Source organism: Mustela nivalis, assembly GCF_964662115.1.
Source record: "Mustela nivalis genome assembly, chromosome: 16".
Classification (NCBI taxonomy): domain Eukaryota; kingdom Metazoa; phylum Chordata; class Mammalia; order Carnivora; family Mustelidae; genus Mustela; species Mustela nivalis.
In genome coordinates this window covers 68,723,969-68,749,207 of record NC_139035.1, presented here as the reverse complement: position 1 = coordinate 68,749,207, position 25,239 = coordinate 68,723,969, and the positions used below count along the sequence as shown (strand labels likewise).

Genomic DNA, 25,239 nt, shown 5'->3' with positions numbered 1-25,239 from the left:
ACATCACCTCAAACCTATTAGGACAGCCACCGTCAGAAAATCAGAACACGGCAAGTGTTGGCAAGAATGTGAGAAGTCAGAGCCCTCGTGCGCTGTCGGCGGGAAGGCAGACTGGTGCAGTTCCTCAACAATGTAAAATAGAACTACCAGCAATCCCGCTTCTGGGTGTATCTCAGAAGCGTCGAAAATAGAATCCTGAAGGGCTGTTCGTGCTCCCAAGAAGTAGAAGCAAGTTACATGTCCGCCATCGGGTGATGATGAAGAAAATGTGGATACACAGAACGGACCCGAATCAGCCTTAAAGAGAAGGGACTGGTGTACATTACAACACGGATAAACCCTGAGGTCCCTCTACTACGTGAGATAAGCCAACCCTCAGACAAATACGGCATGATTCCACTTATCTGAGGTGTCTAGAGTCATCACACTCATAGGAACACCCAGTGAAGAACTGGTTGCCAGGGGCCGAGGGATCTGCTGTTCGGTGGGTACAGGGTCTCAGTCATGTAAGATGAAAACGTTTTCGAGATCTGGGGTATGACAAAGTGCCTGTACTTAGCACTGTACACCGAGAAGTTGTTGAGGAAGGGCACCTGGCGGCTCAGTCGGTTGGGTGACTGCCTTTGGCTCAGGTCATGATCCCAGGGTCCTGGGATGGAGACCCGCGTCGGGCTCCCCACTCAGCTGGGAACCTGCTTCTCCCCCTTCCTCTCCCTCTGCCCCAACCCTGCTCGTTCTCTCTCTCTCAAATAAATAAAATCTTGAAAGAAAAAAATAACTAAGGGTAAAATTATGTTACATGTTTTTTTATCACAATTAGATAGAGAGAGAGACCCCCCCCAAAGACATGTGAACAAGCTCTTCCCCACCGAGGGCAGCACCCTCAGGACAGGCAACAGTAACTGGGGAAGGGTCCCTGGGGCGGGGGTTGAGGAAGGAGACCACGCGCCATCGTGACTACAGGCCTGTCCTGAGCAGAGGATCTTGGAGCTGGAGGCTGGTACCCCTACACCATCCCTGGTTGAAACTCCTGACCGAGCCTGCCCGCTGAGTCTCCTGCCTCCCTGCTGCCTTCCCTCTCCACAGCAGAGGCTCCCTCAAGGCAGGAGCAGAGAAAAGCCAACAGTGTCCCCCTCTGGCTGGTCGGCTCTGGCCTCCCACAGCACTCTTCCTCACCCCCTTTCCCATCCCACAAACCACGCTGGGTGCCTGAAGACTCTGAGGGCCGGGGAGCCAGGTGGAGGGTTGGGGCTGCTCTCATGGGACCGGAAAGAGGCCTAATGGGACACACTGTGTGCCCGGAAGTAGAACAGGAGTCTGCGTGGGGGCTCCAAGGGCCCAGGGATGGTGACCCATGGCTTTCAGCCCCTCATGGAGCCAGCAGGAGTTGCTGCTGGCCCAGGGCTAACCGCACCGCAGGGCCCCAGTCATACAGGCCCTCAGGTGAGATTCCCCCTTGCCTCAGGCCCCAGGGCAAAGACCACCAAGGAATGAGGTTCCAGGGAGCGGAAAGGCTTTAATGAGCATCACAGGGGGACTGGGGGAGGGGTACAGACTCCAAACCCAGCCTCCCTGCCTTCGCTTCAGCTGGCGGAGGGAGCAGCCCTGCTCAGCCGTTCCCAGACCCCAAGGCAGCCAGAGGAGAGTCCCCGGGAATCTTCTCCACCCACCAAAAGTGTTGAAAGGGGAGAGGTCTGCAGCTGCTGCTGCCAGGAGCAGGAAGACCTCCAGCAGCAAGCTGACCTCCAGAGGTCAGGAGAGACCTAAAATCAGGCAGAACAGCAGCCATGGGAGGGTTCGGGGCTAAGCAGGCAAGGAAACTCGTGGGATCCCCAAACACTGAAAATTCAGAGGGGGCCCCAGAGCCTGCTGGCTCCAGGAACGAAGACCCGAAGGAGTCCCCCCCCAGACCTAGACACCACGAAGACGCCGAGGGAGTCCCCCCAAGACTGAGACGCCAGCAGAAGGTCTGGGGGGAGAAGCAAGGATAGGAGCCTGGGTGGGTGGGAGAGGCTGAGGGGAGCCTGGGCAGGGCACCAGGGACCGCGCCCCGGACGGAGGGGCGGTGGGAGACGTCCTCTAGCTGCTGTTCTGCTGTTCCTGTTGGCGGATGAGGTTGGCAATGGGGCTGGTGATGCCGCCTATCAAGGTCCAGTACTCGTCGAAGCTGATGCGTCCATCGTGGTTGGCGTCCAGGCTCTGGATGAGCTTGTCAGCGGCCTTTCGGTTTCCCGTGTCCTGGAGAGGAAGGGGGGGTCAGCAGGGCTGGGCAGCGGCCCCACAGAGCCCCAGGCACAGGACTCCTGTGGCTCGGACCTGAGCACCAGCTGCCCTGGGAGGAGGCAAACCCAGCCCACCCCAACCCCCGGTCGGGCCTGCGTACCCTGAGAGGACAGGAGTCTGGAAGTGCGGGGGAGACCCCGGCTTGGGGGGGCCACTCTGAAAAGACGGAAGCCACAGGGAGGAAGGGAACCACATGAGGATGAGGGCTTGGGGGGCCGGGGGGCAGACAGGTTGGGCGGGGGCCTCACGGTCAGCATGTGGTTGAGCTCTTTCTGAAGCATCTTCCGGAAGCTGCCCTTGCTGATCTTGTTCTTGACCAGGCTGTGTTTCGACACGTATTTGTAGAAGTTTTCCACCAGGACCACAACCGCCTTCTCCAGCTCCGTGTAACCGTCCGCCATCTCGCAGCCGCACGCCTCGGGGGGGCCTGGGCGCCATGAACAGGGCAGGTGAGGAGCCCCCATAGTCCAGACCCCCTCCGAGCCCTGCCCTCATCCTCCCCCTGGGTCCCCAGGCTGGCAGGTCCTGGGCAGGAGGGATGAGGCGGGGAAAGGGGGGGCACTAGGGTGGGCCTGGACCTTGTGGTTGCTGTAATCCAGCCGCTCACCAGCCCAACCGCCCCAGCAGGTTCCCCTGGCAGGCTCCCCAGCCCTGCCCCAGCCCCAGGCCCTGGGCCTGTCAGAGCTCCCTGCAAAGAGGGTTAGGGTAAGTGCCCATCCCCGTGCCTCCCCACAGCTGCCCCGCCCAGGACCCCTGCCCTGTGAGCAGGCACAGCTAGAAACTGCTAGGATGAGCCAGAGGGGCCGGGAGACCAGAAGCCAATGTGTCCCCAGGGGCAGGACTGGCAGAGACCCAGGCCCAGGCCACAGAGCAAGGGGCCGGAACTTACGCCCTGTCCAGTGTCCTCAGCCAGGAGGCAGGACAGGCTGCCCAGGGAAGGTCGCCCCTCTCCGGGAAAGGATGATGTCCCCCCCCCCCCCCCCCCCCCCCCCGACTAAGTCAGACCTTCTGCAGACCCCCAGCCACGCCCTGCTGGGCCGCCCTCCCTCGCCGCCCACCCCAAAATACGTAGGAGCCAGGCCAGTCGGCCCCAGCTGGAGACAGAGCTGCGGCCTTCACCCCAGGACAAAAGGCACTTACAGTCCAAGCGGATACGGCCTCTGCATAACAGGATATGAGGGGAACAGGCGGCTCTATTCTGTGAGTCGCTGCCGCCCCAGCCCAGAGCTCCCCAAAGTAAGCCCCAGCCCAGAGCTCCTTTCCCACCCCCAAGCCCAGGAATGAGCCACAGCCACCTGGCCCACGGGGTTCTGGCAAGGGAAAGTAGACACAGCCACTATCCCGTCCTGAGCCTCGCAGGGCCCCACTTGGAGGAGCAGTCTGCTTGGCCCAGCCTCACCCTGGCACTGGCCCGGGCCCGGCCCTGCACACCCTGCCCCGCCCCCGCTCCCAGACTCTCAGGGCCTGCACTGGCCGGGGCCACGGGCTCTTCTGGGGTCCAGTCTCCCCAGATACCAGGCATGCCTGAGGCAAGGACAGAGTTTCATAGGCACAGCCGTTTGTTTTCTGAACCAAAGGGCGTGACTCATAGACTTTAGGACCATTTTTTAAAAACCCTAGGTACATAAGCACACTGCTCTTAATCTCTGTGTCTCCCCTCGCCGGCACCGTCTGGCCCAACGGCTTGCTTGAGGTGCATGTTCTAGAAATACTCCACCTCCTTCCAGCCCTGCTTTCAGGTATCCACAGTCCCTGACCGCCCTTCTAAAATATTCCCCTCACGTAGCTCTTTATGAAGGGAGGATGTGACCGAGGGACGAGGCCCTAACAGAGGAAGGAGTGGGGGCAGAGACAGAGGAGCATCTCTGACCAGGACCCCAGCCTTCTGTCCCTGCCTCGTCCAGCTGACCACTCTGGTCTGAAGAGGAGAATGGAGCTGGAGCTACAGGAAACCACAACCTCGCCCCACGCTCTTTGCTTATTACGTGTGATTGGGGACGTCTGGGGGGCTCCGTCCGCTAAGTATCTGCCTTCGGCTCAGGTCATGATCTCAGGGTCCTGGGAGCGAGTCCCCCATCAGGCTCTCTGCTCAGTGGGGAGCCAGCTTCTCCCTCTCCCTCTGCACACCCCCACCCCCCGCTTGTGTGCCCCTGCCCTCTCTAACAGATAAATAAAATATTTTTTTTTAAAAACAAAAAAAGGTATGTGACTGTGAGGTCTAATGTAAGACTTTCAGGCTAACACCCTGACACTCACAAATGAGGAGGGAGAGAAGTTTTGATCCACACAGTGCTGCCCACTGCCCTTGAGTTGGGAGTGGCCAGGCCCACGGCCAGCATTCCTGGGGTCCCACAAGCTGTACCCACCACACCAAGGAGTGTGCCAAGCTTACTCCCAGCCAAGCTTTGGGAGTAGAAAGACAGCTCAGAGAACCCCAAACCCTAACCATTCCGGACTTTGCTCCCTAAGTGAGGAGCCCTGTGGGAACTAGTCAGGGAGAGGGAAGAGATGGAAATCAGGTGTAGGGGCGCTGCGCCTCTGCCCTCTCCCCCTGGCCCACCCACCCTCCTCCCCACTTTCTTAGGGTCTTGTTTCTCTGACTCCTCCTGCCCTCGATACCACGTCCCAGCCCCTACCTGGCCTCTGGCAGCCCCGCAGGCCAGACAGAGCTGAGCACTCGGGACAGTCAGCCACTGGCCTCAACAGTCCTGGGTTTCGGTACCCAGTGGGCCACCCCCCACCTTCTAGTCAAATGGGACGCCTCTCCATCTGGATGAGTGCTTCTCCCAAGCTTTTTCTGAAGGAAGGAGATCAGAGTGAGATAGTGGGGGCGTGGGGGGGGCTTACTCTCTCCTTCCCTCCCTCCCTCCCCTGGGGGCCAGGAGACAGGCTCTGCCACCCACCCACGCACAGGTACCTGCTCCTCCCACCTGCCCTCTTTAGCCACCAGCCACGCGGAATGAGGCTGGACGGTTAGGCTGTCTCATCAGGCTGTCCTAGGGTCCTAGGAAGCCTTGGCAGGAGGTAGGTCCTGGCCTAAAAGCAGGGCGGGGTTGGGGGGGGTGGACATGTACATTAGAGCCTTCCCCGAAATCAGGAACAAGAGGACCACTTGTCCTCCGAAGGGCCCTCACACCCAGAGCCCCCAGCTCTCTGCCGATGTTCTCCTCGGCCAGTCCTTGTTTGATTCATCCTTGAGCAACCGAAAGGCCCCACCCTCACGCCTGCTCCCCTCCGCCCAGCCTTCTGACTTCTCCCAAAGCCTGTGGGCGCTCTGACCCTTGACCCTGGGTCTGGGCCACAGCAGTCCTGCCTCCTACCCCCAAGTTCTAGGTCTCAGCCCTCCAAGTGCCTCCTAGCCACCCCCAGGCCCCTGCAGTCCACCACTCACCATCCAGCCTCTTTTCCCACCACACAAGCTCTTCTTAAGTCTCGAAGGGTCTCTAGGTACTGGGAGATGTCCCTGAAGCTCCAAGCCTCCCGGCCACTGTCCCTCTCTAGAGCTTGGCCCACTCTCAAGCCTGAATTTGGCCTTTCCCGTGTCCCTTCCATACACCTCAAAGTTGTTCACTCATTTCTCATTTATTTCCTTCTTCATCTGTCACTCACTTATTTCCTTCTTCATTCATTCGTCCGCCCCAAGGGCCTTCAGCACAGAGGTTAGGTGTGATCCAAACGGGCTGGTGACTTGTCCCTCTATTTACAAGGCTGTTTCCCACCCAACATCCCGCTCCATGCTCCTCTGCTCACTCCTCTCCAGCTTCCGGAGGCCAGTGTCTGGCACAAGTGCCCCTGCCTCCCCGTCTCCACTCGCATGGGACCCTGCACCTGAGTCACACGGCCACACACAGAGGCCCCATCACCAGCCATCCAGGTCTCGGAAGAAGCCTGTTCCTCTGGAGCATTTTCCAGACGACTGGGGCTGGACTACGGCATGGACACTCACGCCCTCCACCCCTGGTCTCTCCAAGGACAGAGGATAGAGGAAGGCTGAGCCACTGCCCCCCCACCCCTCCACCCCACTCATCTCCGAGCACCCCTGCCCTCACCCCCAGCTGCCCAGCGGGGCCCCAACCCTTCAGAGGGCCGACGGACCTGCCTGGGTCCTGAGGTGGAAACAAGCCACCTCAGTGCCTCCCTCCTCTCCCAGGCTCGCTGGCTCTCGCTGGGGCCTTCCTGGTGCCTCCTGGACCCCATCACCTCTCCCAGGACACAGCTCCCAGGGCCTGGTGAGGCCTGTGTCCAGGTCGGACCACCTCCCAACCCCCACCAATCCGCATTTGTCCTTTTTTGGTCGAGGGAGGGTCGGAGCCGCTGTGACAAAGCTCGGAAGCACTCTGCCTTGAGGCCCGGGCCCTGGAGAAGAGCCCCGTCAGCCTCCGGGTTGTGGAGGGGGTCTCCCCACCCCATCCACGCCTCTGAAGCCCTCTCCGGCCCCCAGCCCCACCAGAAGTCTCCATTACCACACCAGCCTGTGGGAAAATGAACGATTAACCGAATCATCCAGTCAGTGCCTGGCAGGGCCCCTCCCCAGGCTCCCTTCACTGCCCCTTCCCCTGGCCCCAAACGTTTGCCCGGCCGCTCCAGCAGCCCCAGGCCTCCCAGGACGGGCTGGGGGTGCTCACCTGCCTCCTCGGACTGCCTCCTCTCCCGCAGGGCTCTGGGGCCTGGGCTCTGGCACTGCCAAGCGGCTCTCCCCCCGCTCAGCCGGCCAGGACTCCTCCCCGCCTCGCTCCCAGAATCTGTCCCACTCCCTCCAGCCTGGCTGAGCTGGCTCGGTGGGGAGGTAGTCACTGAGCTCCCTCTTGACTTAGCCCTGGGGTTGGGCCCTTGTTAAAGGGATACACACCTTTTTTAGCACCCCCCCACCCCACCCCAAAGGGAGCGGTGGAAGCCGGCACCCCGCACAAGCGCACCCTCCCCACCCTGCAGCGCTGGAGCGGAAAGAATCTAGTCGGCGGAGGAAGGAAGGAAAGGGCCGTCACCTGCCCAGATCACAGGGGTCACTGGGAGCCCAGTTTCAGGGTCCCCCAACAGACAAGTTTGGGCTGCTTTCCAGGCCAGTCTGGCCAGCCCCAGAAACTTCCTTGCTGTTAGGGTTTCAGGAGCAATGCCTGATTTCTGTGGCCCCAATCAGAAGCGGCCCTGGAGCCCCTGGTCTTCCGACTCCAGTTGCGACCTCCAGGAGCTGACACTCATTCCCAGGACCTGCCCTGTGCAGCAGGAGAAGGGGCCACCCCTTCCCCAGAACACACAAGGGAATTGGCCAGGAGGGACCTCAGCTCTGGGCACCTGCTCTGCGTCAGGCTCTCCGCTGAAGACTTTATGTGACGTGTCCATTATCCTCCCAACAGATTTGTGAGCCACAAGCAGACCCCATTTTATAGATGAGGAAACTGTGCTCTGGGAACATGCCCCGAGCTCCAAAGATAATGGACGGCAGAGCTGGGGGAGTTCGGGCTGCTTGGCCTGTTTCTCAGCCCCGCCTTTCTCTTGCTGCCAGTCAGCCAGGCTCCAGCACACCTGGGTTCCTAACCACTTCCCGGGTGAGCACTTGTGGCCCCCTCTCCTGTCAGGGGACCAGCCCCTTGGTGAAGAGAAGCCTATCCTTCAGAGACAACCTAGTCCCCAGCTTTGGGGCCTGGTAACCATCCTCAAGCCAAATCCATGGGAAAAGCAAGTCCCACTCACTCCCACTGCAATCACCACAGTCCCATGCATCCCACTGCCACCCAGGACTCTGCCACCCCCCAAACCGCCTACTGTCCCAGGTGAGGGGTGGATGTCAAGACAACATCTTTCACTTTTTTTCCATTTTTTATTAATCGAATGATACAAAACAACCATCATTCTTTAAATGCCCAAGCACCCAGTTGGTCCTCTCCCTCCCCTGCTCTCTTCCCCGACCGACCCTCGCCCAAGGACAGAGGCCTCACCCAAGGAAAGAGGCCAGGGAGGAGGCTGGGCCAGAGCTGGAGGCGGGAAGGTGGAGCCCTGGACACAACTACCATTTGGGGTGGGGATTAGGAAGAGTAGGTTCCCAGAGACCCTTTTTAGCACCAAATATCCTGCCCCATTCCCAGGCCCCTTCTTCAAATCATTTCCAGTAGCCCACCTCCTCTCTGCCCTTCCCCCCAACTAAAGTACCTGGCCCTTAAACCACCCTTATCCCTCCAGCACTCACCATATCCGTCCCTGCCCCCCAACCCCCCAGCCTCCCTCTGGCAGGGACTCCCGGGCTGGCAATGTTGGAGAGCCCTGGGAAGGGTCACCAAGGACTCGAGCCCTGCAGGGGTGAAGCAGGTGCAGACCGGGGAATCACATACTGGTGGTAGAGAGGACTTTTATTTCTAGGCCCCAACATCCCCCCCAAGAATTCCAGGGAAAGGTTCTCAGCTGCCCCGAACAGGGCCTTCCAGCTTCACACTCCTGGCTGCTTCTCCAATCAGCTCCCAGAAAGTCCCAAACTCTAGTTTAGAGTCGTTACAGCTGCCCAAGTTGGCGATTTTCTCTTCCAGCCCACCGTTGCTCTAAGGGAAGGGAAGAGACCGCAGCTCAGCAAGGCAGAACCTCCCTCTCCTGGCTTCACCCTGCCCTGGGGCGGGAAGCCAAACCGGGGCCCACCTGGCACAGGCAAGGGGAGGGGCTAAGGGTGGGAGTGCCTGGGGCCCCCGGGGCGGTATGGGTGGGGTCCTGAGGACCTTGGGGGGGGGGTCGGGGTGCCTGGGGTGGAGCCCCGTCAGTACCGGCATGAGGTGAGGCAGCTGCTGGGTGACCAGGTCCTGAAGTTCAGAAGGGGTCAGTGTCTCCTTCCCACCCTCCACAGAGTACTGGTGGAAGTTCTTGATGAGGGTCTCGATGGCCCTCTCCACGTCGCTGAATTCCTGCTCATCCTGAGGGCGGGGGACATCACCACCTCAGGGAAGCTCCACTCACCCCAACAACACCCTACCTCCCCAAGCCCCCCTAGGCCAGCGGGGCAGAAGGCAGCTGGAAGGCACAGGAGCTGCCCCCACTCCAGAGCCCAGCATCTAGCCCCCACCCCCTCTGGCCTCCGCCCCGAGCCCAGCAGGGCTCCCTCCCTGTCACCGGAGGCCCCCACGCAGGATGAGTCCTAGCGAGAGGCACAGACACCTCTTCCCAGGGGGGCTCATTGTGTGGACGCAGCATCGCATGTGCTGGACACCACTTAAGAGTCTGGCTCTTCTGGGCAAGGTCTAGGGTAAAAGGCGGGCCCAAGGCAAGGGGCAGAAGTCAGTGGGGACGCAGACCCTCAGGGTGGAAGATGGAGCACAAGAACAGAAAAGCCAGGCACGCACGGGCCCACCTCAGCACTGGCTGACCGACACTGTCCCATGGTGCCCGGTGTGCTTGTCCTGGCAAGAGCTGTGTCGTCCTATGGCTGGCGCCGGGGAAGCCGATGGCTCATGATCTGCCTGGAGAGGAGGGAGACAGAGGGGAGGGGAGGGCTCAGTATTTCTTCCTCAACTATCGCCTCCGGCCTCACTCAGGAGGTCAGAGCCAACTCCACGCAAGGCCCAGTCCCTGCGCAGGATCCTGGCAGGAGCTAAGGTCACAGTTCCCAGGACCATTTAGAGGGAATCCTGTGGGCCTCCCCTAGACCAAGCCTCCCACTTCTCCCACCCCTCACCTCTGCTTTGCGCGCACAGACACACCCGGCCTGTAGGACCGGACTCCCAGCCCTTGTCCTGGCAGGCTAGGGTAGGAGAGCCGAGCACTGCCCTTTGGACAGGGTTAGGGCAGCCCTCTACGCGAAAAGCCCTGGCATCCTTACCTGCTGGGAGCCGTTGGGACAGACGCTAGGCGTCGGTGCACCTGAGCTCAGCTCTTATACCTGGGGGCAGGGCGGGACGCGGGGGCGGGGCCTCCTCCCCGAACCGCCCCCGCTGTTGGCGCTGTTCCCGCGGGCTGGGCGGGGAACCAGTGTGGCCCCACCCCCCACTGGCCAGAGCTCCGCCCACCCTGCGGCCAAGGGAACTCTGGGGGGCTGGGCCTGGACGGCCCCTGGCCCCAGACCCGCAGGCAGAGTAAAGGCCAGAGAAAGGGAAGGGAAGAGTGGGGGCTTGGCAACACGGCGGGCTCAAGCGCGGGAGGAAAGTCCTGAGGAATTGTAGGGCAGGGAAGTGGAGGGGCTTTGGGTCAATAACCAGGAAAGGAGGAGACTCAGGCTGACAGAGGCAGGGCTGGTGGTCCAGGGGGAATGAGGGACATGGGAGTCTCCAGGGGCCACTCTGCACTTTGCCAGGTCACACACATGCCCTCTTACTCTTCCCACCAGGGCCAGTCTGGGTGGTGCCACTCGTACCTGCAGTCCCCACAGCTGAGGGGGGCGAGGAGCCACAGAAGGGCGGCCTGGGAGAGGGGCCCGGATGGAGTGTTGTCCTGATCCCGATTCAGCTCCCCTCAGACAGCCCACCTGTATGAGACCCAGATGGGCTACCTGGCAACCTCTCCAGACAGGTCGGGCTGCCTACTGCTCCCTCCCTCAGAACCCCAGGCCTTCCCAAACTGCCCCCCAATCCAGTGCCCAGGATGACACTCAGGAAGCCTGGAATGACACCTCCTCCCCACCCCACCCCCCCGCCTGATGGGGAGGGGGAAAGGAGAAGAGCAGGTGAGTCAGTGTGGTCAAGGCAAGGATGGGGCAGATCCCAAAGCCTGAACTCTCAAGGCAGGAGCCTGTCTCCCAAGCCCCTCCCAGCCCCTTTCTCCTTCTAGGGCTCCCCCATACTTCTAGAAGTGTCTTCATGAGAAGGCCCCCCCAGGAGTGTCCTATCATCCTGTGTTTCTCTGATGGTCTCAATCTGGGACCCTCTGAGGGGTCAATTTGAGGGTTTCTCCCAAGAACGCTTCAAACTTGGATCCTGGGAGAAGCGTCAGTCTGGGGGACCCTCCTGAGGTCTCTCAGTGTGGGGAAGCTCCCTGTGAGTTCCCCTCAGGGATATCTTCAGCCAAATGACCCCTCAAAGAGTCCCAGCCTGGGGTCCTTCCAGGGCCTCTCAGTCTGAGGGCACTTAGATGGAAGGTCTCAATCTAAGGCCCTTTCTGATGTGTTTGGTGTGTGGAAGAGAGGTTGTCTCAGCCTAAATGTTCCTCTGGAGTCAGGGACACGAGACACCGGCAGTGACAGCTGCCAGGAGGCTTTACCCACTGGGCTGCCCTGCTTCGGCTCGCTCCGCGGGCGGGCAACGCGAACCGTCCGCCCCTCAAGCCAAGGCGGATGGGGAGAGGGGCGCCATAGCCCATGTCAGGCTTCATACCAGAACCTTGTGTCCGTTCTTCCGCCTCTCCCCTGCTATGCAGGGAGGGAGGAGGGAGGGCCTAGTGTTCCCATGTTTCCCACCCAGAGAGGATCCGTTCATCACAGAGGCTATGGAACACCAACCCAGTTCCACCTATTCTTGTCTTCGTGCGCTCAGCCTCTCCGAAATGTGTCTCCTCATCTCTAACACAGGACTTACAAATAGCGCCTCCCCAGAGGGAAGTGGGGCCTAGACAGGAACAAGCCTGAGGGTGGAACCTGTGGAGGTGAGCCCAGGGTGGTGTGTGGAAGTGAGGGACCACTGAGGTCTGCTCCTGAGATCATGACCACACTGTATGTTAACTAACTAGAATTGAAATAAAAATGTGGAAAAAAATAGTAATACCTTCAAGGGCTGTGAGAATTAACTAACGTAACACAGGGAAGGGTTCAGTTGTGTGCCTGGAGGACAGCAAGCCCAGCACAGCTCCAGGCTCTCGTCAACACCCAAGGATCAAAGCCCAGGAATAAGAACAGTGAGACAGGGGCACCTGTGTGGTTCAGTGGGTTAAAGCCTCTGCCTTTGGCTCAGGTCATGATCCCAGAGTCCTGGGATCGAGCCCCGCATCGGGCTGTCTGCTCAGCAGGGAGCCTGCTTCCTCCTCTCTCTCTCTCTGCCTGCCTCTCTGCCTACTTGTGATCTCTGCCTGTCAAATAAAGAAACAAAATCTTTTTAAAAAAAAAAAAAGAAAAAAGAAAGAACAGTGAGACTGAGACAAGGCCCCAGAAGGACAGGACTCACCACACCCACCCCAGAGATTGTCCCCTTGTTCCATAGGCTCGTTCATCCACCGTTTCCTTACTGAGCACTACCCCATGCAAGACCTGGTGTGAGCCGCTGCAGAATTCAGAGACAACTAACATTCTTGGTCCTTCAAGAGCACATAACTTTTCTTTAAGATTTTATTTATTTATTTGAGAGAGAGCACAAGCAGGGAAGCAGTGGAGGGAGAGAGAAGCAGACTCCCTGCTGAGCAGGGAGCCTCATGAGGGGCTCGATCCCAGGACCCTGAGATCATGACCTGAGCCAAAGGCAGCTGCTTCACCAACTGAGCCACCCAGGAGCCCCAAAAGGTCATAACTTTTGGACCCACTCTTTGGTCAGGGCAGAACTTTCCCACTGTCTACTCCCAAGAGCAGAAAGAGGAGAGGGTATTTCAAGGAAGAGGCTTTTTGCGGGGAGGGGGTTCTGCCCTGCCGGCCCTGCTAAGCACTATCCTGCTCAGGAGCTTTACTTCTTGTGAGTCTCCAGGGCCCTCTCCCTCCGGATCTCCTTGGCCAGCTCCCCTATCAGTCTCCAGTACTCGTGGAACTTGAGCTCAGAGTCCTGATTCACATCCAAGCTCTTCATCTTCTCATCTAAGGAGCCCACGTCCTGAGGAGACACAACAGAAGGGCTGGGGTTAGAAGTGAGGGTTCTCGAGGCAGGGAGAGAGAAAAGAGCTGCTGACCTCCGTTCTCATCACACAGGAGCTGCCCCACTGTGGCCCGGGGACAGCAGGGCCATGGTGTCAGGTCTTCACAGCCTCTCCACACCTGTCGGGCTCCAAGGGTGGCGGCCGCCGAAGGAAGTAGGGGGCCTGGCATGTAGTGTTGGCCACCATGTAAATAGTCCCACCACGGCTGATTGTGAAGCACACACGGGCGTCCCCGAATGCAGAGCTGGGAAGAGATGCCCACAGGTGAGGCGGACCCAGCACACCATCGCACCTGCCATTTGCTCAACGGCACCCAGCGAGCCCTGGGGCAGGGATCCACTCTGGCCATCCAGTGCTGACTATTCCTTCTCAGAACTTCCTCCTTCCCAGAAAGCTAGAGAAGTTCACAGCCCTAAGTTGCGCATCTGCATAAGCCCAACGTCAACTCGTTTTTGTTTCCGGTTTGGTTATTAACCTGTTTGATCAGAGGAATGGCAAAGACATGGGGTATCTGGTTTTGTCCTTGACGAAGTCTGTCAGGACAGGCCTGTGAAATCAAAGGATACTGTATACTGGACCCCGGATCAAAGGATCTATTACTAGATAAACAATCACAACCAAGACACAGTCTGTGGAACAACAGATCGGCGTCACACTGGAGAAAGTGCCGCAGGCAGAGCCCAAAGCTCAGTATTTCCATCAACATTTGCTCAAAGGCAGAGAAGACCGCCAGATCCACAGAAGGCACAAAACTAAAGCTAATTCAGAGAAAAGCTAAGCAAGACCTTTGTAAAAGCCACAATCGCTTTTTTTCTTTAAAGATTTTATTTATTTATTTGGCAGAGAGAGAGAGATCACAAGTAGGCAGAGAGGTGGGCACAGAGACTGGGGGAAGGAGGCTCCCCACTGAGCAGAGAGCCCGACCCCAGGATCATGACTTGAGAAAGCAGGGGCTTCACCGACTGAGCCCCCCAGGCACTCCCCCAATCATGCTTAACTGCAAAACACTGTAAGAATTGTCCATGGAAGGCAAAGATGCCCAGTTTAACATTATATTGGGAGGAGGGGAAACATACAATTCATCAAGAGAAAGAAAGAAAAGGCATTAAGTATGAGGAAAGAAGAGCCAAACTCACCTCTTACTATATCAGCAAGTATGTAATTGCAGAGCTTGGAAAAACCAAGGGCATAATGACTACCATCGTGGCAACTGTGAGCACTGAGCAGTGCTGACTACTCCGAGGCCTGTTCTACACACAGGACAGGCCTTACTACATTTAACTCCACACTGTGCTGGAATGACGGGGATCTTGTCCACTTTGGTCGCCACTGGAAGCCCAGGGCCGGGGAGAATGTCTGGCACATAGCAGAGGCCAGTTGGCCACTGTAACCCAAAGCCTAGCACAGTGTCAGCACAGGGCACAGTAGGTGCTCAATAAATACTTACTAAATGCAAAGCCAGTCCAACAAGAGAGATGTTATTACGTGTCTATTTCACAGATAAGAAATTCAGGCTCAGAAAGAGTAAATGACCAGGGATAATAAGCTAGAATCTGCATTTGTACCTAGATTTTCTGACTCAAACCTTATGCTCTTATCCACTCCTCTGTATTTCTTCCCCCAAAAAACTATTAGAAATGATAAAGTGGGGGCGCCTGGGTGGCTCAGTGGGTTAAAGCCTCTGCCTTCGGCTCAGGTCATGATCCCAGGATTCTGGGATCGAGCCCCATGTCGGGCTCTCTGCTCTGCAGGGAGCCTGCTTCCTCCCTTCTCTCTCTCTGCCTGCCTCTCTGCCTACTTGTGATCTCTCTCTCTCTGTCAAATAAGTAAAATCTTAAAAAAAAAAAAAAAAAGAAATGATAAAGCATCTGATTACAATATTAACACACAAACCCAATGCTTTTTAGGGGTATGAATATCAACCAGTCAGAAAGTATAAGAAAGATCCCGTTTAAAACAGGGAAGCCGGGACGCCTGGGTGGCTCAGTTGGTTGAGCAGCTGCCTTCGGCTCAGGTCATAATCCCAGTGTCCTGGGATCGAGTCCCGCATCAGGCTCCTTGCTCTGCAGGGAGCCTGCTTCTCCCTCTGACTATGCCTGCCACTCTGTCTGCCTGTGCTTGCTCTCTCTCTCTGACAAATAAATAAATAAAATCTTTTAAAAAATAAATAAATAAAAAATAAAAATTAAAAAAAAATAAAACAGGGGTGCCGAGACACCTGGGTGGCTCAGTTGGTTAAGCAGCTGCCTTCGGCTCAGGTCATGATCCCAGCATCCTGGGATCGAGTCCCACATCGGGCTCCTTGCTTGGTGGGGAGCCTGCTTCTCCCTCTGCCTCTGCCTGCCACTCTGTCTGCCTGTGTTTGCTCTCGCTTCTCTCTCTATGACAAATAAATAAATAAATAAATCTTTAAAAAAAAATTCGTTTTAAAACAGGGGTGCCAAAAAAATTAAAAATTTAAAAATAAAACAGGGGCACCTGAGTGGCTCAGTCGTTAAGCGTCTGCCTTCGGCTCAGGTCACGATCCCGGGATCCCATGTCAGGTCCTGGGATGGAGACCCATGTCGGGCTCCCTGCTCAGCAGGAAGCCTACTTCTCCCTCTCCTACACCCCTGCTTGTGTTCCCTCTCTCGCTGTGTCTGTCTCTGTCAAATAAATTAGCAAAATCTTAAAAAAAGAAAAAGAAAAAATAAAATAGTAACAAACGGGGGCGCTTGGGTGGCTCAGCAGGTGAAGTGTCCACCTTCGGCTCAGGTCGTGATCTCAGGGTCCTGGGATCAAGCCCCACATCAGGCTCTCTTCCCAGCAGGAGGCCTGCTTCTCCCTCTCTCACTCCTCCTGTTTGTGTTCCCTCTCTCGCTCTCTGTCTCTCTCTGTCAAATTAATAAATAAAATCTTAAAAAAGAAAAGAAAAAAAAGAAACCTATTAAGCTTTTGTGAAGAAAAATGAACTGAAGACCATAAGAGAAAACATGATTAGAAAAATGTACCCTTGGGCGCCTGGGTGGCTCAGTGGGTTAAGCTGCTGCCTTGGCTCAGGTCATGATCTCAGGGTCCTGGGATCGAGTCCCGCATCGGGCTCTCCGCTCAGCAGCGAGCCTGCTTCCTCCTCTCTCTCTCTGCCTGCCTCTCTGCCTACTTGTAATCTCTCTGTCAAATAAATAAATAAAAATCTTTAAAAAAAAAAAAAAAGAAAGAAAAATGTACCCTTTTTTTTGAAAGACTCAGTAGTGTCAAGATGTCAGTTTTCCCTGAAATATAATTTTATATGATCCTATTAAATACCTACAGGATTTTCTTGAGACTTATTTTATTTTGGGGCGCCTGGGTGGCTCAGTGGGTTAAGCCTCTGCCCTTGGCTCAGGTCATGATCTCAGGGTTTTGGGGTCGAGCCCCACACCTTCTCATCAAGCCCCACATCACATCTCCCTGCTTCCCCCTCTCTCTCTCTGCCTGCCTCTCTGCCTACTTGTGATCTCTGTCTGTCAAATAAATAAATAAGATCGTAAAAAAATATATACTATTTTATTAATAAAAAAATTTTTATTTTGCTTTTTTTAAAGTAATGTCTACATCCAACATGGGGCTCAAACTCACAACCCTGAGTTCAAGAGTCACACATTCTCCTGACCGAGCCACCCCAGGCCCATGGTTCCATTTTTAAAAAGCTATTTGTAGAACAGTAGGTAAGATGCATTTATTTGTTTACTCACTCAGCAATTCTTATTCTTTTATATTTAAACCTTTTATATTTTTCAAATTCACACGCTTTTTTTTTTTTTCAATTTCACTCACTGTGTATCTGCTCTAAGCGCTGGAGATAAAATGGTGAGTGAGTCCTTTCCTTCACTCTTGGTAACATGCAAGTGTGTGCAGGAGTCAAGCTGAGATGGGTGTGTTGCAAAAGAAAATAAAGGAGGTAAAGGAATAGAGGGCAAGGGCGGTGATCTTTGCATTCTAAGGTGAAGGAAGGCAAAGCTGAGGACTTGTCATCTGAGCAGAGATCAGAGTTCAGAGAGGAAGATGACTAGCCAGCGCCTCAGGAGTGAGATCAGAGTTCAGAGAGGAAGATGACTAGCCAGCGCCTCAGGAGTGAGCATTTTGGACCAGGAGGGCAAATCAGTGTAAGTAACTTTGCTGCATTTGAGTTTTGCTATAAAGGGGAGCAGAGATAGAAGACAGCTGGAGGGAGTTACAGACCCAAGAGAGAGGGCTGGGTTCTTCTCTTTTTTTTAAGATGGGGGCAGTACAGTGTATTGGGAAACCGATCAGAACAATCCCGTGGAGAAGGAAAACTGATGATGCAAGACAAAGGAGGAGGAACTCTAAGAGTCCAGGTTTTAGTGGGTGAGAAAGATCAGAGTTGGGCAGCAGAGGAAGGACTGTCTGCCTGGGTGGAGACTGATGCCTCAGGGGACAGGCAGGCGGCTCAACACAGCCCTTCATAGGCTCCGGGAGACAGTACACAGGAGTTTCCTGATTGCTCTTATTTTCTCTGAGAAAATTTCTTAGAGAGAGGGACAATGTGGACAGAGGGATTAGAGTTGGAGAGGAAAAATTGTGAAATGATCATCTGAAAGAGCTGGCAAATGGTGACGGCTGTGCCAAGGGCCCCCTTGCAGTCTGTTACAGAATTAAAGAGAGACAAGTCAACACTGTGTATCAACTATACTCAATCAAATAAATAATAATAACAAAAATAATCAAGTGGGACAAGTCAACATGGCAGCACCTTTTCCTGCAGCCAGACTCCGCTACACAAAGTGCAGGGGCAGAACGGTCCACAGAGAGATTGAGGAGGTTGTTTATTTTTTTGAGAATGGACATTTTTGCGTTATTTTGGATCTGAGAGAGAATGGTAGCTCTAACCCTCCAGTTAATGGCAGTGAAAGACTGGACTTAACCTGGGTTGGGATTCTGTCAACCGGCGCAGGGAGAAAGGATCAAGGGAGCCCAGGGACTGACCATAGAACGCAGCTGAGCGGGAAGAGAACGTAGGGCATGAGGGGGTGACAGGGTCGGGAGCCTGATGGTCCCCGCAGAGCCGAGGAAACTGAGTGGAGGAACAGAACTGGAATGGCAGGAGGTGGTGCTCAGGGAGAAGGAGGCTTGAAACAGATTCTGGAGGTGGTACATTATTTTGGTAATGTCAGGATCTGTAGCAAGAACAGAGGAGTGGGTGCTCAGAACCTGGACAGAATCCTTGGAAGCTAGGGGTTGAGAAAGTTGAAAGGCTCCGGTGTGCAATGAATTCTGTGTGCCGACGGAGGACCCCAACAAAAGCCATGATGAAAAACAGTAAAGCAGGAGCCGAACCCACGAGGAAGGCAAGAAGGGGGCAGGTTCCAAGGAGCTGTGTGTCACAGGAAGAAGAAGAAACAAAGATCTGGAAGCAGTGACAAAAAGCTAAGAGGTCACTTCCTGCACTTCCAGGCCCGGAGGGACTCGGATTTGAAGATAAAATCAGTCACCATGTGGCAAAGCTACAGGGACTGTTGACCCTAGAGTCTCAAGTCTCTGGAGAGAAAAGGAAGGGAAAAGTCTCATAAGTCTAGGGATGCAGCAGATTTTGCAGATGACAGACTTTCCAAGACATGTTTGTGGTTTGTTTGTTTGTTTTTTTTAAGAAATCCATATCCAGGGACACCTGGGGGGGGGGGGCGCTCAGTCTATTAAGTGTCTGCAGCTCGGGTCATGACCCCAGGGTTCTGGGATTGAGCCCTGCATCAGGCTCCCTGCTCAGCAGAGAGCCTGCTTCTCCCTCTCCCTCTGTCTGCTGCTCCCCTGCTTGTGCTTTTTCTCTCTCTGTGTCAAATAAATAAATAAAATCTTTTTTAAAAATCCGTATCCACACACTTTCACATGCCTGCAAATTCTCAGAAAGGGTATAAAAGAGCCTGTTGACAGCCTACTGTAATTAGGCAACTCGGAGATGAACTCCATGCTCCTACTCAGCCCTACTCAGCCCAGCGGGTAAGAGAAAAGAGGGTAAGAGAAAAGGGGTGACCTGATTGGGCACATTACTGAGGGATTCCCAGAGGGGGTGAGAAGTAGTCAAAGATTCCTTCTTACAGCCCCCTACCCCCACCCCGAGGATCTATCACTCCATGAACTGGGCTATGTTTCCATCTGTGACAAACCCCTTCCTACAGCTGGGCCTCAGTTTCTATACATGTGAAGTGAGGAATTTGGACAGTGTTTTCTCTTGGCCTCCTTCTAGCACTGACGGTCTACAGCCCTTCTGGAACGCACCTCTGGCTCCCCTCCCGTTCTGGGGAGATGAGACCAGAGAGGCACACCCCCGCTTCCAGCAGCACTGAGGGGAGCACAAAGCCCAGTAAGGCACTTGCACACTCACCAGCGCAGTGTCCCCAAGCTACACATGTACACAGCCACCCACACCCTTCTCCGCCACACACCTGGAGTCACATTATGTGCCCAGAAACATCACCTCCCAGCCACGGTGTCCCGCAGCCACTGTCTTCCAAAATCTGAGGCCGAGAGACCCCCTACCTACCTTGAGCAAGTGAGGCAACTGCTGAGTGGCCAGTTCCCTAAACTCATTGATGCTGAGACTGCCCTTCCGGCCCTCCTGCCCCGCGAAGGTGAAGAAGGTGGTGACCACCGTCTCAATGGCCGCTTCCAGCTCCGTCAGTGGCTCTGCCGCCATCAGGACTCTGTAGGGCAGGGGAGGAGAGAAAGGGAGAGATAGAACAGACCGGACGGCCCCTGCCCTGGCATTGCCCCCTCCCGCCCCAGCTGGAAGCAGCGCAGTGGGGAAGGAGTCAGGGGACAGGGATGGGGCCTGAGGCAGGGGACCAGCGTGGGTGGGGGCAGGGGTGTCTGCTTCCAGAAAGCCCATCCTCTCTGGGTCTGAGCCTGGTGGTCCCCTCCAAGCGCCGGTGTCTCAGGAACCCCTTGATGGTGGCGATCCTATGGGCCGGAGACCTCTCTGAAAGGAGGCACTTTGGAGCGGCCCCTCTGCGGCCTCCAGTCCCCAGGGCCCTTTCCTGGGAGCTCACCCGGCCCCCACGGGGTCACGAGGCGGCCGGGCTCCACCGCCTGTCTGCGCGGGGCCCACGCGCTCCGGGGCCGCTGCTCCCCGCGGGGCAGCGCGGGGTCAGGCCGGCGGCCGGCCGCGGTCAGGGTCAGGCCGCGGAGACCCCGCCCCGCGGGGGCAGCGGGCACAGCGCCCAGCCGCCTGCTCCGGCCCCCGCCCGCCGCTGCCCTCCGCGGGGACGCCGCCGCCCGAGCCCCCGGACGAGCCCGCTGCGCAGACGCCCGCGAGGGCCCCGGGGCGGGCAGGCGCCCGGGCCCAGGGTGGGGGCGCCGGACTCACCGAGGCAGCGGAGGCGGGCGGCGGGCGCAGGGGCCGCGGAGCCGCGCGAGCACAGCCCCCGCCCAGCGCGGAGGCGTCCGGCCAGCGCCGGGATGCGGGGCGAGGAGACCGCCCAGGCCCGCCTCCCGCCGCCTCCCGCCGCCTCCCGCCGCCTCCCGCCGCCTCCCGCCGCCTCCCGCCGCCTCCCGCCGCCTCCCGCCCCCCAGCATCTGGGCGGGGTGCCGGGTCCCCCGGGCGGCCCCCGCGCGCCCCTCTGCAGGGGTGGGGGAGGCGGGAAGGCGCGGGCATCCTAGAGGCCCGAGAGGGTGACCCTGCGGCCCAAGACCCCCAAGGGGCTCCCACACACCGAGGGGAACCCCGCTGAGGAGGAAGAGCCCCTGGACCGAAGTCTCTCCGCGGGGGCCGGACTAAAACCCCTCCGTGAGACTCCCAGGATCTAAGGGTTCCCTGAGCGGTCCCCTCACTGAGACCCCGTGGGACCCTCCCGTTCCTGCCGGCGCTTCGGTGGGGCGGGGGGAGGCCGTGCCCTGTCCTCCCAGGACCTTTCTCACCCCCCTCCTTCCTCCTGGGCCCTGCCTGCTGGGGCCCAGCAGGCAGGGGGAGGCAACTGGGGTTGCACAAGAGGACACAGGCCAGCCTGTTCTAGCCCAGGAGACAGAGGGCGCCTCTGTCCACTCCTGGCCCCGCGGTGTCTGTCTGTGAAGGGGTGGAGCCGGTGGGGGGGGGGGAACGGGGGCAGGACCGCAGACAGGTCTCCCCACACAGCTCCCTTAGCCACACTTGCAGACTCTTCTGTCTGTCCAGAACCCGCTCCCACCTCAGGTCCAGGCTGACAGTGAGTATCCTGCGTCATCTGGGCTAGGTCTCTGCTGTGGCCAGCTTGGGGGAAAGGGGACTTCAGCGGGCCTCCGAAAGCCTGGGGACAATCGCACTGTGCTGGCCTGAGGGGCTGGGAGGAGTTCAAGTGACAGCAGCTGAGGATTTGGGGGAGACAAGGTGTGGACAGTAGTGCAGGGAAGCCAAAGAAGGTCGGACCTCTCGGAGGCAGGTCCATGCTATTCCTCCGAGAATGAAGAAGCCAGTGGGGAGCCCAGCCACCAAGCTCCCAGGACATGAGGCCCTCCTACCACAGAGCCCTCAGAATGGCCTCCCAAGGCTCCCTCCATCTCCCAGGTGCTGGGGAAGGGAGCCAGCTCCCACCTTGCTTCCAGGTGGGTAAGAATAAGAAAGCAAAGGGAACTATTGCTTCTGTCCCCACCCCCACCACCCAGCCTTGCCAAGTGTTCAGGTCCCCAGGAAGTCTGGGGGTGGCAGAGCATGGACCCTGTGAGATGAAGGGGGGGGGCATTAGGGTACTACACCCACTCCCAACACTCCTTTCACATGGCCTTCCCTTTCTCCTCCTCCTTTCTTGGCCCAGACTTCCAGACTCCTCTCTCCTTCAAGTCTTCCCCTGTGTTTTCCTGTCCGCCCCTCCCTGCCAGAGTCCTCTCCTAGCCCCTACAGAAAATCCCAGGCTGCTCAAGGGCTCCAGGCAAGCCCTAAGTGCTCCTCCTGGATGGGGCCAGTAACTGAGCCACCAACAGCCCTTCCCCACAAGCACCCTTATCCCCTCCATCAGTCCGGGCTTGGATTCCATATCCCCCATGTCTCTGTGACAACTCCTTCTCTTGTCCAGAGTTCAGGTGACACTCACAAGGTTCCCATTGTAAAGGGGGAATGTCATCCGATCAGGGCCCATTGTTCAGCCCCCCAGGCCTGGGGAAGGACAAGGACACCTGATCTGAGACACCGGAGCTGCCCCCTGAGGCTGCGGAGGGGATGACCATCCCGAGGCCAAAAGAAAGAGGCCCGCTGGCTTGGCTTGGCAGTCCCCCGCCTCAGTACCCGCCCCCCATTTTCCTCTCTTCTCTCCAGCCCCTTCAGAGGACATCCTCAGCCTTTTCTCTCCCCCAGCGTATATCAGACCGGTTCTCCCACTGCCATTGTCCTCACATCATCCAGGCTGGGCCTAGACAGGGGAGAGGGCCGCGGGAGGGACAAGGCCCCAGAGGTCTCCTCTCCCCCTCGCTGGGAGCCCTGGCTCTGAGGAAGGGCTTGGTCATTCCTCTCTCCCTTCTTACCATCACCGGATGGAAGGCCTGACACCGCAGAGAAGTAAGAGGTACCCCCCCCCCAGGGAAGCTGAAGTGACCTGTTCAGAGAGCAGAGTGAAGGACCCAAGGAGGCCCGGTCTGGTCTGCTGACAGGAAGCCCAGAGGCAGGCCTCTCCCACTCCCCATGAAGTCTGGGGCCCGGCCCTCTGGCTGCCACTCTCTCCATCGGACTCCTTGCTGGAGGGAGACCACAGAATCAAGGCCTTAGAGGAGAACACAGCTCACTGCCCCCAGCCACAGAACTCAGCTGTGCTAGGAGGGCAAGGCAGGGTAAAAATAGAGCACGGCAGTGTCCTGTGACCGTCCCTGCCTGCCTGCCCCACCCTCCTTAGTGTCCACCCAGGCAGCAGGGAGCCACTGCAGAGTCCACTGCCGGCCCCTCGAGCCAGCCTGCTCCAGCTGCTCTACCTCCAGGGCCCCAGTCCCTGACTCCCTCTGCTGGAATGTGGAATGAGGCACACAGAGAACAAGCTGAGATTTAGGCCTCCTTGGGTTCCCACATCATAAGGTCCCAGGGAGCGATAACTGCAGTGTGGCTCTGATCTCAGGGCGGTTTCAGGGGAGGGACCAAGACCAGCTCTGAGGGCTCCGCTCACCCCAACCCCAGATGCCCTGAGCTGGGTCCCCAACTTGCTTCCCTGCTGGGGACGGGGTAGGTGAGCTGCGAGATGGGCTCTGAGCTGGAGACAGCGATGGAGACGCTCATCAATGTGTTCCACGCGCACTCGGGCAAGGAGGGAGACAAGTACAAGCTGAGCAAGAAGGAGCTGAAAGAGCTGCTGCAGACGGAGCTCTCGGGCTTCCTGGATGTGAGCGCGCTGTGGGGGGCAGGGTGGGACGGGTGGGACGGACATGGGGGGCAGGGTGGACAGGCAAGGGCTGGAGGAACACCCGGAGCCCTCCCCAGCCCAGCTCTCTCCCGTCTTCCTCTTTTCCCAGACTTCTCGCCTGGGTTTTTCGGACTCCCCACTTCTCCTGGTTCAAGACAAAATACCCTAATTTGTTAATCACGTATGAAGTGCTAGAACCCATGCAGATGCATCATTAAAGAGGCCTCACGGTCTAGAAGGGGAAGACTGACCCATGAAAGAGGCTGCAGTCTCTGACCGGAAGCTCCCCGTGAAGCCTGGGGCCAGCCACTTAGGAACTACTCAGAGCTGTAACAATTGCCAGAAAGAACTTTGGGACAATACTAACGGGGCTGAAGGGGGCTTTTCCAAGAAGCGGGCACTTGAGCCATGGGTGTCCATGGGAATAGTATTAGGATAAATGTAGACATTTTAGGAGGTGTCTGCATGAACAAACGCCTGGCAGAAAGGACAGGAAGCACGCTCAGTAGTTTTGACCAGAGCGAAGGATGTAGCAAAGCAGGTTGCAAATGCTGACAGGGGCCCTGTGGTGAAGAAGCCAGGAGAAAGCGTGCCAGCTTGGAGGTTCTATCCGGCCTGGGCTCCAGTTCTGACCCTCCCACCTTCCAGCTGTATGACTTGAGCGCATTATTCAACCACCAGCTGTTAATTTGGGAATAATGAACCCTACCTCATACTATTTGTGTCAGAATTAACAATTTTATAAGACAACCCTTGTAAAGCTTCTCTAGGCCCTCAAAATATGGTAACAGTGCTCTGCTTTGTTAAGGGGTTTATTCTATAGGTAACAGGAGGCTGCAAATATTAGTTTTAAGGAAGGACTCACAACAGTCCCATAATTACATGTGGTTCTGCCTCTTGCTCTTCCCAATCAGCCACCGCATCCCCCCCCCCCCGCCCCTGATTCAGGACTATGAGTCTCCCTTTTCATCTCCTCCCTCTCAGGCCCAGAAAGATGCTGATGCGGTGGACAAGGTGATGAAAGAGCTAGACGAGAATGGAGACGGGGAGGTGGACTTCCAGGAGTACGTGGTGCTGGTGGCTGCCCTCACAGTGGCCTGCAACAACTTTTTCTGGGAGAACAGCTGAGCAGACAGCCCCAGTGAGCAGCGCCCTTCCCCTTCCCTGATTCCCCCGCACCCCACTTTTTCCTCCCTGCACTCCTACCCTTGCCCACCCTCCATCAAGGGTGCAAGAGTAGAGGGCCAAGCCTGACGCTCAACTTTCATTAAAGGCTCTTCTCTAGTCAGCTGCTGTGTGTCTCCTTTGGGGTCTGGGAGTGAGTGAGAAAGTCAAGGCTCCTCAACCCTAATTCACCTTATCTGGGTAGCGATCTTATTCGGAGAGGTCAAGGGGACATTACATCTTTCTAGTTGAATCCTCAAAGGCCCAGGAAGGTAGGTGTTCCGAGTTCCAGCTGGAAAGAAAGAATTTCCCTTCGGTCTGCCAAGAATATTTACTGAGGACTTACCATGTGCTAGAGACACTGGGGCTGCAGCAGGGCACAGAACAAACACGACTTACTCTCACGTGGGGCGTGTCCAGTAAGAATGCCAGACCATTAAATACACACAGAGAGAAGCTAGGAAGCAAACGAAAGGATCGTGATGTACCTATATGCAGAAGGGCTGAAGATGTGTTCACTCACTCATCCCTCACACATCGGGGTGTGTTTATTGTGTACCCAGGCGTAAGAAAAATCCCGTGTAGGTCTGCGTCAAAACGCACATGGCCGGCAGACGGGGAGTGCATGGAAGGGAGACACCGCCCTCCACAGGGATTTAACAATATTCAGGACGAGAAAAACACGCACAGGCATTGATACTAGTGACTGGTGTAGGGTCCGGCGCCC

The 25,239-nt window shown here is 57.0% G+C and overlaps 4 protein-coding genes and 1 long non-coding RNA gene across 14 annotated transcripts; 2 read left to right on the top strand and 3 right to left on the bottom strand.

Annotated features, from left to right (window-relative positions):
- Nucleotides 1-1,496: 1,496 nt before the first annotated feature.
- Nucleotides 1,497-7,213, bottom strand: S100A16 (S100 calcium binding protein A16). Of its 3 annotated transcripts, none has more exons than XM_082703723.1 (3): nt 6,909-7,213; nt 2,532-2,710; nt 1,497-2,238 (listed from the first exon to the last, which is right to left on the bottom strand). In XM_082703723.1, exons 2-3 carry the CDS (start codon nt 2,682-2,684, stop codon nt 2,080-2,082), a joined length of 312 nt encoding a protein of 103 aa, XP_082559849.1. In that variant the 5' UTR covers nt 2,685-2,710; nt 6,909-7,213; the 3' UTR covers nt 1,497-2,079. The 3 variants fall into 3 exon arrangements, with proteins under 3 accessions (XP_082559849.1, XP_082559850.1, XP_082559848.1); XM_082703724.1 differs by lacking the exon at nt 6,909-7,213 and adding an exon at nt 6,379-6,616; XM_082703722.1 differs by lacking the exon at nt 6,909-7,213 and adding an exon at nt 5,893-6,115.
- On the top strand, nt 2,577-4,483 carry LOC309850177. Its single transcript, XR_014304122.1, has 2 exons — nt 2,577-2,732; nt 4,070-4,483. It is a non-coding gene; the product is annotated as an uncharacterized lncRNA (long non-coding RNA).
- Nucleotides 7,214-8,609: 1,396 nt separating the features above from the next.
- S100A14 (S100 calcium binding protein A14) lies at nt 8,610-19,674 on the bottom strand. 4 transcript variants are annotated; one of them, XM_082703732.1, is made up of 4 exons: nt 19,541-19,674; nt 9,611-9,719; nt 9,030-9,176; nt 8,610-8,813 (listed from the first exon to the last, which is right to left on the bottom strand). In XM_082703732.1, exons 2-4 carry the CDS (start codon nt 9,638-9,640, stop codon nt 8,676-8,678), a joined length of 315 nt encoding a protein of 104 aa, XP_082559858.1. In that variant the 5' UTR covers nt 9,641-9,719; nt 19,541-19,674; the 3' UTR covers nt 8,610-8,675. The 4 variants fall into 4 exon arrangements, with proteins under 4 accessions (XP_082559858.1, XP_082559860.1, XP_082559857.1 ...); XM_082703734.1 differs by lacking the exon at nt 19,541-19,674 and adding an exon at nt 10,610-10,720; XM_082703731.1 differs by lacking the exon at nt 19,541-19,674 and adding an exon at nt 10,079-10,173.
- S100A13 (S100 calcium binding protein A13) lies at nt 12,495-21,025 on the bottom strand. 4 transcript variants are annotated; one of them, XM_082703715.1, is made up of 3 exons: nt 20,914-21,025; nt 19,541-19,700; nt 12,495-12,980 (listed from the first exon to the last, which is right to left on the bottom strand). In XM_082703715.1, exons 2-3 carry the CDS (start codon nt 19,691-19,693, stop codon nt 12,837-12,839), a joined length of 297 nt encoding a protein of 98 aa, XP_082559841.1. In that variant the 5' UTR covers nt 19,694-19,700; nt 20,914-21,025; the 3' UTR covers nt 12,495-12,836. The 4 variants fall into 4 exon arrangements, with proteins under 4 accessions (XP_082559841.1, XP_082559840.1, XP_082559838.1 ...); XM_082703714.1 differs by lacking the exon at nt 20,914-21,025 and adding an exon at nt 20,709-20,828; XM_082703712.1 differs by lacking the exon at nt 20,914-21,025 and adding an exon at nt 20,363-20,494.
- Nucleotides 20,954-24,636, top strand: S100A1 (S100 calcium binding protein A1). Of its 2 annotated transcripts, XM_082703772.1 has the most exons (4): nt 21,109-21,197; nt 21,431-21,577; nt 23,175-23,327; nt 24,333-24,636. In XM_082703772.1, the coding sequence occupies exons 3-4, from the start codon at nt 23,187-23,189 to the stop codon at nt 24,474-24,476; spliced, it is 285 nt and encodes a 94-aa protein (XP_082559898.1). In that variant the 5' UTR covers nt 21,109-21,197; nt 21,431-21,577; nt 23,175-23,186; the 3' UTR covers nt 24,477-24,636. The 2 variants fall into 2 exon arrangements, with proteins under 2 accessions (XP_082559897.1, XP_082559898.1); XM_082703771.1 differs by lacking the exon at nt 21,431-21,577 and having other exon boundaries at nt 20,954-21,197.
- The last annotated feature ends 603 nt before the right edge of the window (nt 24,637-25,239 follow it).